The sequence below is a fragment of the Capsicum annuum genome, chromosome 6 (genome assembly GCF_002878395.1).
Source record: "Capsicum annuum cultivar UCD-10X-F1 chromosome 6, UCD10Xv1.1, whole genome shotgun sequence".
Taxonomy (NCBI): domain Eukaryota; kingdom Viridiplantae; phylum Streptophyta; class Magnoliopsida; order Solanales; family Solanaceae; genus Capsicum; species Capsicum annuum.
The window spans coordinates 212,880,337-212,890,870 of record NC_061116.1 but is presented as its reverse complement, the minus strand read 5'-3'; the positions used below and the strand labels follow the sequence as shown (position 1 = coordinate 212,890,870).

Here is a 10,534-nt window from a genome sequence, read left to right as displayed (position 1 = left end):
TCGAATCCAAACCTTGCAAAACCGAAGAGAGGACAAACAAATACAAACTCCTCATGGCATGAGGGTTAGGGTTAGCATAACAAATCATCTCAACATGCCAAGGTTACACATTTGTCTCAGGTTCAAATTCCAGCAGAGGCAAAAAAACACCAGGTGATTATTCTCATTTGTCCTAGCCTTGGTGGACAGAGTTACCTGGTGGGAGGTGACATGTATCTCGTGGATTTAGTCGAGGTGCGCGAAAGATGGCCCAGACACCACGATTATTAAAAAAAAGAGCAATATCTTTTTGATGTCTTATATACCCTCCGTTGGAAAGGCATATTCTATGTTGACGTTCTGACTAATATCGCTCTTTCCACAATTGAAGTAAATTAGATTCCAGCAAATATAGATTTGGAATTCTCTAATTTGAATAAAAAACTGTGAGATTAAATTCAAGGGAGAGGAAAATTGAACTCATAGATGAATAATCTTACCAAAAAATATTCAAGAGAGATTCAGTGTAGAGATAAAGGGGTAAAAACCCACAACACTCACTAAGAGTGTTAAACCTAAAACTATTGTCTCCCTTGACCACGAGATATACTTCACGAGCACTCCATCAAATATACCAGTTGACAATATCATTCTTACAGAGGCAGGGAAACAATTCCGATAACTCTGCACAATCCCCTTGGAACCTTCTGTACGTTCTACTTCCACCAATTTATCATCAGGAGGCGTGTTTCAAGTGGCAACACTGATATCTTATGACCTGTCGTACCCACATGCATACAATCACCATTCACCTTCTTGATTGTATTGTCTATAGGATTGGTGGGTTTTCCCCCCTTTGTAGAGTTGTGCCCCGTTGAAATGACATTTCCAATTCCAAGTCCTAGAGATGTAGCATCTATGCTATCTTCTCTAGTATTTGAAGGTTATCGCAAAAGAACAATATTTTGGAGATGAACATCCAAGTGATTATCCTTTTCTTTGGCGGTAATCTTCAAATATCAGAGAAGATAGCATAAATGCTATACTAGGAATTTGAATTAGAAATGACATTTCAATGGGCACAAGGGGAAAAAACCGGTTAATCCTATAGACAATACAAGCAACAATGTGAATGGTGATTGCATGCCTACGGGTATGATTGGTAATAAAGATACCAACGATGCCTCTCGGATTTCACTTCCTGATGATAAATTGGTGGAATTAGAAGGTTCCAGAAAGATTGTGCAGAGTTATCGGAACTGTTTTCTTGTCCATGTAAGAATGTTATCATCAACGGGTATATTTGGTGGAGTGCCCGTGAAGTATATCTCGTGGCCAAGGGAGAGAACATTTTAAGGTTGAACACTTTTAGGGGTCGTTTGGTTGGGAAAGAGTTATCCCGCCATGTATATGGGATACTTATCCCATCACTATGATGTAAATGGTGGGATAAATAATCCCGGTAATAACTAATACCTCACACCAAACATAAGATAAAATAGTCCTTCATTTTATCTCGGGACTATTTATCCCTTATACTTACACCAAACGACCCCTTAGTAGTTTTGTGGGTCTTATCTCTCTTGAATATCTTTTGGTAAGATTATTCATGTATGAGTTCAATTTGTAGTTGTTTGTTTCAATTGTAAGATTGCTCTTCCTTCTCGATTTCTTGACCATCTCTCTATCTTGTATCAGGATAGTGATTATCTTTATAATCACTACTTTAGGTTTCCGAGTGCCTTGAAAACATTTATTTGAAATTCTCAAAACAGAAGGATAATTACTTGTACATTCATCTACAAGATATTTCCAAGCATGAGACAGTGCCTCTTTCACTTTTTATAATCTCATTGCCCAAAGAGTTGACATCTTTATTGCCAAAACTAAATGGTCTTAGAGGCTCAGGTTCACGTAAACGATCATTAGAATGAACTGGGACAAACTGAAATTGATTTGTTCTCATTTGTTCTAGCCTTGGTGGACAGAGTTACCTGTTGTTGGTGGGAGGTAGCAGGTATCACGTGGAATTAGTCGATGTGCGCGCAAGCTCGCCCGGGAAAAAAAATAATAGATTGATGAACACAATTTCTTTTCAATCCTCATGGAAGTCTCTCCATTAGTTAGAGCCCCAAAGTCATTTGCCTCATCCTGGAATGATCTCTTCAACCACTCTAAACTCTTGATGTCAAGTTGAAATTCTTTCATACAATGAGTGCTTTTTGAACTTGCATCAAACAATATATGTAGGATAATTCCCCAAGTGGAGTTGGGAGAGGGTAGGTAGTACACAGACCTTACCCCTAAGGTTGGTAGAGAGGTGGTTTTTGATAGACCCTGGGCTCAAAAGAAATGTTTCCGTAGCAGGATTTGCAAGAAAATATGTAAGCGAAATAGCAAGATACTAAGCAAGTGAAGCAACAAATATGATACAAAGTGAAGAATAAGAGACTAGGCAACTACCAAATAATACTGCTAATAAGGAGAAGAGGTGAGGAGGAGGCTAGCCTCTCATCTTCCACATAAAGTCCGACAACACTCAGCTACCTACTAACCTTCTACCCCAATCCTTGACCTCCAAACCTTTCTGCATGTCCTTAGTAAGCTGAAGTTGTGTCATGTCCTGTCTAATCACCTCCCCAATTCTTTTTCAGCCTACCTCTACCCAAAGAAAATAACTCTTGGAAAAGGAGTTCTTGTACTGGCAGAGGTAATTCACCTTGAGATGATGCTTTATGGTGATTAGCTTTATTATATTGATATTATTGCTGGGACAAGAATAATTTATTTCTTTAACCAAGGTCTGATTTATTTCCAGGGTAATAGCTGATGAAATTTGTCAGGATAAGCTGAAGAAAGAGGTGGAGATTACAGATACCGAAGGTAAACAATTGAAAAAATTGGGAAAATGCCGGTCAAGAATGGGTAAGTTAGACTGTCCTCCTGACTGTAATGGAGCTGATGCAGAGGCTGATCATAATGTTCAAGGGGTACCTTCATCTCGGGAAGAAAAAGTTAGCAGCCTTAAAACTGTGAGTTGTATTTTGATCCATTTTATTTGCTATATAGGTTGTTAGACAAGTTTGACAGGCAATTCTGCATAAACTCGGGTTTAGCTATATACCCAACTTGTACATATTTCTCGACACCAATTTGGTATTTTGTAATGGATATTTTGACTTATCCAGAAAAGGGAATAGTTGATCCAGTTTATCTTTTGTTACCTATCTATATGCCTGTATCTATGTTTATATGTGTGCTAATTCTTTTCAATGTTTTCCATATCATATTTTTATTGCTTGAATTGAATGCAGTGGTTTCAAATGCGAAAAGTGGGAAAAATCAACAAAATCCACGGGACTTGAAACGAAAAGTGAGGAGTGAAGTGCATTAATTTATTAAAACATTAAAAATACCAAACATTTGAATTTAGTACCATAATAATTAACTTGTATCTACAAATAGCTAATTTCGGCATTAATATATGCTACTGTCTATATTCAACACAAGGTGCAAGCTCTTCGTTAGAAGGAATATAAATGATTGGGAAGTAGAACGAGTATGTCTTTTGCTTCAGCAATTAAGCAACATAGCTTTGGACGGTAACAAAGCTTGATTCTATTTCATGAAGGGGCATCCCAAAGGTCTAGGAGAGTTCCTTCTTGATTGTGCTTCATCTTGTGCCAATAAAATCTTTTGCTTTTCTTTTCCCTTAAATGCGGCTAATGTGCTAGTAAAATCTTCTTGTTTTATATTTAAGAGAAAACAGTAGTGGTTATTTGGAATGAGTGGAATAGGAGAGCTTTTGAGGGAGTAGAGTGAAGTTTTTCTCAAGTGAGGAATGGCCTCCGGTCTCTTATTTTCTTTTGGTGCATCCATAAAATCTGGTCTCTTATAGAAGAATAGATGGACTTTGTAGAATCAGATTCGGTAGATTCTTTACCTTTTGGTTTTTTCCTTTGTATATGGCCAGCTCAGCCTTGTTTATGAATGAAATACACTTACCTTATTTGGAAAAAAAAAGAGAAAAGAGTAGTTAAACACCTTCTTGATGCAGTTATTTGAACTTTTCGATGATTCATCTACTTTGCTTGTAGGGCTTGATACATGTTGCACGAAAAATGCCAAAGAACGCACATGCTCATTTTGTACTAGGGTTGATGTATCAAAGGATGGGTCAGCCTCAAAAGGTAGCTTATGGATTGCACTGTTCTTTTCCTGGGTCAGTTTTCATTCTCTCTCGTGCACTGAACAGCTCATTCTAGGCTATTCTGGCATATGAGAAAGCGGAAGAAATTTTAGTTCTCTCTGAGGAAGCAATAGACAGGCCTGAGTTGCTTTCTTTAGTTCAGGTTCATCATGCACAGGTATGGATGAACTCACACTCCTAGAAATTGCACATTTTTGAGTCAACGTTTCTCTATTAGTTTTCAAACTTAAATATGTAATTACTGCTGGCCACATATTTTATCTCTTCCTGGTGCAGTGTATTCTACTTGGAACCTTGGAAGATTGTAGTTCAGATAAGGAATTAGACCCTGAAGAGCTTGAAAATATTCTTGCTAAACTTAAGGAGGCTGTGAAATCTGATGTTAGGCAGGTGTCTATTTGGAACGCTCTTGGCATCATACTTCTTAGAACTGGTCGTTTACAGGTGCAGCCATGTTAATATATTGGTTCTTACTCATTGACATACTCAGAACTTTCTCTGATTATCTTTTTGACGCTTATGGTTTCTGTAGAGTGCTATATCAGTTTTCTCAACTTTGTTGGACATTTCCCCAGACGACTTGGATTGCCTTGGTAATCTTGGAATTGCTTGTCTCCAGAGGTATAAAGGGACATTCATTCTTGCTGGTTTTAGGCTACTTACTGTACTATTCACATCTTATATTAATGTCATCATTCCAATATTCTTGTGTTTGATCAAATTAGACTAATGAAAAGTAGATTGATGTAGAAGCTAAAAGCAATTGGAGAGGTGGAGAAGCCCTTTGTACTTATGTGTTGGAAAAGGGCAAAGAGAAAGAATATCATATATGTTGTATGATGTTTCTATTGATGTTGCAACTGGAAAGAAAAAAAATATATAACTTATTTGTGAATCACTTGCTGGGAGATTAGTTTGTTTTGGCTGAAAAACTGTTGATGCATCATTATACTGTGCAGCATATGGACTTTGCTATTAATTGGAATTGAGTGTTAATTGGGAAAATTTCACTTATGAGCCTCTTCACGAAGAACTATGTTATACTGTTCCTTTTAGTGATGTGTTACTTGTTACTTCCCTATTAATTCTGAAACTTATTGTTTTCCTTTCCTTTTCAGTTTGAATTAAAATCTTCTTGGGGGGACCTCAAGTGGTAAAAACCCTATGGGTTGCACAAATAATCACCAAACGGTGAACAAGCATGTATATGTCACTCGATTTCTCTTTTCCTTTTAAGTCCTGCACATTTGATCATATCTACTGATGATTCAACTTGGCCGCTGGAACTTCTCTCTTTCATTAGATACAATGGAGTATTCAGTATCGCGTCTTATTTAAGTCGTGTGAAGAATGAAATTTGAGTTATGAAGGCTTGAAAGTTTCAGATGAAATTAGGTTTACCAATGTTTCTTCAAGCTGAAGAAAAAGCCCGACCCAGTATGTCTAGAAAAGAGAGAGAAAAGGTTAATCGACTCATACTTTTGATGGTAGATACTGTTGAGATTATAGAAATTGTGCCTAAGCTTTTCCAACCTGGTAATGTGGCTCGTAGCTACTCACTCTGATTGCATCGTTGGCAAAAATGATGCAGTAGCTTCAGACAGATGGGGTTTGAAGATAATAATGTCAGAAACTTACCACTCAAAAACAAAGTATACGTATCTTAGATTTCTAAAAAGATACTTTTTCTTTTGACGGTGGTGTTCGAGCTAGCTTCCTTGCACCTCGACTATTCCCCGGCACCTTCTCCCTCCCATCAGGACAAGTACCTTGCAACTCTGGCAGCTGAGGCTTAGGCAGATTGGAAAAATCACATGGTTCTGGGATTTGAACCTGAGACCTCATAGTTCTCCCACTTCGTTGACCACTAGGCCACACCTTTTGGGTGCTTAAAAAGCATATTGTATTCTGATGGCAGTCATGGTCGTTCCATTAAGAGAGAAGTGTTTATGTTGTAGGCAGGGAGACCATTTTCAGGAAGTAACCTACTTATTCCACCATAATAAGTGGGAGAACCTCGAGTTATCCCTGACTCAACCACTTCTTAATAATCATTCTTCATATCAAACCATCCTGCAAACGGTGATACAGACAGTAGCCTATTTAAGCAGCCACCGTTCTTGAGAATGGGCTACCCATCATGGATCTGAGTGGGACTTTAGAACTCCTGGAGAGGTGGATCAAATGCTTCGTTTGATATATAGCTTCTACCATTGATTAGATTGGCTTTATCGCAGTCATTGTCTGCAAGCTTCTATGCTTTTATTGGGTTACAATTTGCATACTGGTATTTTGATCAAATGCATATTCCATTTTCTGATTATCTATTGCTGATATTTTTTTTTCCTTTTTTGGGTGGGGCGTGGGGTGGGGTGGGGAGGTTCTGCTGCTGTTAATCAGCTTTGGTAGATGCACTAACTGATTATATCTCACCAGGCATGTCTTCTTATATTGTTCACTTGAGCTACTTTCTTTGCTGAATTGAATCACTTTGACAATGTCTTTCCAGTGGAAATCTGGAGCTTTCGGAAAAGTGCTTCCAAGATCTACTTCTTAAAGATCAGAACCATCCTACTGCTCTAATCAATTATGCTGCGCTGATCTTATATAAATATGGTTCAGAAGTGGCAGGTAAGAGGATTTTACGTGTTTCATATATATCCTTAGGCTATCAAATTTGTGGTTACAGATCACTGCAAAAATTATAGTATTAATGGTGCTCATTAGTTGTTTTCTAACGTGGATATAAAAAGTAAAAAGGAAAAAGAAAACAGAGACCAACCAGTAATCATTGGCTGTTAGTTTCAGGTGCAGGGGCAAATTCTCTTTATGGAACCTCTGCAGATCAAATCACTGCAGCCAATGTTGCGAAAGAGTGTTTACTAGCAGCTTTGAAAGCAGATTCGAAAGCAGCTCACATTTGGACAAATCTAGCTAATGCTTATTACTTGATGAGTGATCATAGGAGCTCTGCTAAATGCTTGGAAAAGGTGCTTTTTCTTCAAGGCTGTTTACAAACAGCTTTAAACCTCTCTTTTATCTAATGTATAAGTAACATTCTTTTGCTTTAATGAGCAGGCAGGAAAAATTGAACCTAATTGTTTAGCAACAAGATATGCTGTTGGAGTTCACCGCATCAGGGATGCAGAGAGGTCGCAGAATCCCAATGAACAGCTCACATGGGCTGGTAGTGAGATGGCCTCGATACTAAGAGAAGGAGATTCTACTTCGATAGAGCCTCCAGTAGCATGGACTGGTCTCGCCATGGTCCACAGGGCCCAACATGAAATAGTGGCAGGATTTGAAATTGAGCAAAATGAATTGGTGGAAGTCAAGGAGCATGCTATCTACAGTCTTAAGCAGGTAGGCTTTAAAGTTTTCATATTTTTATCTTTGGTTTACTGCTTAGTTTGTTAGCTTATGATTTCCGGGAGGGGATTAGTTATTTATTATTGAACATGTGACAAGGTGATCTATATGTATTTCCTGTATGGTGTGCTTATGAGTTTGAATTGCTTGAACTTTATCTTCTGCTGAAGGAGCAGCCAGGTGCACTAAAGCTCCTGCTATGCGCAGGGTCCGGGGAAGGGCTCAACCACAAGGGTCTATTGTACGCAGCCTTATCTTGCATTTTCTGCCAGAGGCTGTTTCCAAGGCTTGAACCGATAACCTCCTGGTCACATGGCAACAACTTTACTAGTTACTCCAAGGCTCCCCTTCGAACTTTATCTTCTACTGTGAAAGGAAATTAGTTGTTAACTCTTTCTTGCATGAGTTTACTGCATTAAAGCTACTTTACTTCCTTGCATGTGCTTCCTGACCTTCGATTTTCATTATGTTCCGCCACACTCTTGAAATGAAGTTTGGACTGAAAGCTTTGATTTTACATTCTGATTTTTTAAATGACAGGCAATAGCCGAAGATCCTGCTGATCCTGTTCAATGGCATCAGCTTGGCCTTCATAATCTTTGTACCCAACAATTTAAGACGTCTCAAATGTACCTCAAGGCAGCAGTTGCACGTTGTAAGGACTGTACCTATGCCTGGTCAAATCTTGGTAAATGCATCTCTCTCTTGCACAATAGCATGCTCTTCCCCACCTCTTTTCTTCATATTTAATTATCGTGAAAATAGCCTTCATGTCTGCTGAAAAAAAATTGTACTATAGGTATTTCACTGCAACTGTCCGAGGATTCTTCTCAAGCTGAAGAGGTGTATAAACAGGCCTTGTCGCTAGCTACATCAAAACAAGCGCACACAATTTTTTCAAACCTTGGAAATCTCTATCGGCAGCTAAAACAGTATGAATGCGCTAAGGCAATGTACAATAAATCACTTGAACTCCAACCTGGTTATGCCCCTGCTTTAAACAATTTAGGTCTTGTATTTGTTGCTCAAGGGAAGTGGGAGGAAGCAAAGGACTATTTCAACAAGGCGATCCAAGTAGATCCATTGCTTGATGCTGCTAAATCCAACATGATTAAAGCTTCTCACATGTTCAATATAACCAGCATGTCATGATGTCTCTGATTCGTTGTACAATTTTTCCTCCCCTTCCCCCGCCCCCCTGTAATTATTTTGTGTTGGGAAATGAACAGCCAAAAGGTGGTGGGTAGATCTTAAGATTTGGAAAGAAGTGTAGATCTCCAAGATTTGGAGATCCCAGCTTTTTTGGATCTTAGTTTGTTAAACTTAGCTCCTTCTGGAGAGTTAGAAAATTGTACAGTTTTTCTTTTAAAGCTGATGTTTCCTGCTTCATTTCTGCATGACTGCACCTCGCGCTATAGATGTGACTAGTGCACCACCAGTGGCCTTTGTTCAAATTAAATTTAATAGGGAAGTTGAAATTTTATTCCAATTAATCGTTGATGAGGTTGATATAGGCACTGAGAATAATTTAAATTGCATTTCACTTTGTGTTCATGCCTAACTTTCTGATTTTAAGTCATCATGCAGGGTTGTGGTCAACCTGGATTTTACCCTGCCTGAGAGGAGATGATTTAGTGTATGCAAAACTGTTTACACGGCTAAATCCCCAAAGATATCTAATATGGCAGGGATTATAATGACTCATGAACTAATGTTTCGAGAGCAACCATCTTTTCTCCATTCACTTTCTTCAGAATGGATGGTTATGGTTCGTTGTTCGTCTTACACATTATGCCTTCGTTTTTTCTGGCTTACATCTTTCAAAATCTTGAGGTTCACACAAAACCTCAGGGCTTATTCTGAGGTTGGCTCCCTACAAGATTTACAATTTTCCACAAATTGAAGGGTATGGTGCACCTAACTTATAACTAAAATATTAACTTTCGAGTGTTATGTTTTTAGGTCTAAACGATATTTAATCATTTTAACATTGCTAAATAATTCAACATAGGACGATCCATATTTTGATAATTTAAAAAAAAAAAAAAACTTGTATACCTTTATTCATTCTTATATAATAATCTACTCAAAAGTCAAAACTCTAATTATAACATTTATATTATTTCATTGAAAAAGCTAGTAAAACATAAAGGACGGAAAATTAGGGAAAATAAAGGGGCATGTACGTTAGAATGTTCATTCGCGTGAAATAAATAGTGGGAGGGGTACATAGAGTACCTTGCATAAAGTGTGCCATGAACCAACTTATTGCTCCACTTTCTAGATATGTAACTTTTGTAAGTACATCTTTTTTATTATCAAATACAAAAGTTAAAACATATTCCCTCCGTTTTATTTTAACTGATAAAACATATTCCCTCCATTTCATTTTAATTGATGTAAAAGTAAATGTCTCATATTAGTTGATCACATACTAAATTAAAATAGAATTAATTAATTTTTTATCCCTACAATTAATAATATGCATTAAATGTGAACAATTATAATTCCAATGTTTATTTTTGTGTCCAATGAATATAAAGGATAAAATAGTATAATTAATTATTTAATTTATGATTTATTAATCATCATATAAAACAAAATGTGCCCAATTAAAATGAGATAGAGGAAATAGTATTATTATATAAGATAGTCAAACAACATTCTAGATTACTTCTACCAGCCTTAAAAGTTAATTCCCATTTTATCACATAATCCCATTTTATTATTATCAATACTCCCCTATCCATCAAGTGTAACATTTAATTAAGCACATGAGCTTTATTCATTAATCGACATAATCTCATTTCATTACTACTACTATTAGTTAATATTACTATTACTACTAGCATTTAAATAAAACTCATTAATCCCCAAGAGGGGACCACAATTAAAAAAACTTTAGAAAAATTATTACTACTCATTAAAAAAAAGAAGAAGAAAAAAAAAAAAAAACGGCGATATAAATAATGTAGA

General features: G+C 37.1%; 1 protein-coding gene across 2 annotated transcripts in view; it reads left to right on the top strand.

Annotated features, from left to right (window-relative positions):
• The window catches only part of LOC107875876 (probable UDP-N-acetylglucosamine--peptide N-acetylglucosaminyltransferase SPINDLY), a 16,760-nt gene extending 7,832 nt beyond the window's left edge, over nucleotides 1-8,928 (top strand). The window contains exons 2-11 of one of the 2 annotated variants that reach the window (XM_016722751.2): nucleotides 2,798-3,011; nucleotides 4,077-4,169; nucleotides 4,245-4,346; nucleotides 4,466-4,633; nucleotides 4,722-4,810; nucleotides 6,699-6,820; nucleotides 6,998-7,179; nucleotides 7,268-7,552; nucleotides 8,099-8,246; nucleotides 8,358-8,928. In XM_016722751.2, the coding sequence (XP_016578237.1) occupies nucleotides 2,798-3,011; nucleotides 4,077-4,169; nucleotides 4,245-4,346; nucleotides 4,466-4,633; nucleotides 4,722-4,810; nucleotides 6,699-6,820; nucleotides 6,998-7,179; nucleotides 7,268-7,552; nucleotides 8,099-8,246; nucleotides 8,358-8,710 (1,756 nt within the window). In that variant the 3' untranslated portion in view covers nucleotides 8,711-8,928. Of the gene's footprint in view, nucleotides 1-2,797; nucleotides 3,012-4,076; nucleotides 4,170-4,244; nucleotides 4,347-4,465; nucleotides 4,634-4,721; nucleotides 4,811-6,698; nucleotides 6,821-6,991; nucleotides 7,180-7,267; nucleotides 7,553-8,098; nucleotides 8,247-8,357 lie in introns of both variants that reach the window. The other variant, XM_016722750.2, reaches the window with a different exon arrangement.
• The last annotated feature ends 1,606 nt before the right edge of the window (nucleotides 8,929-10,534 follow it).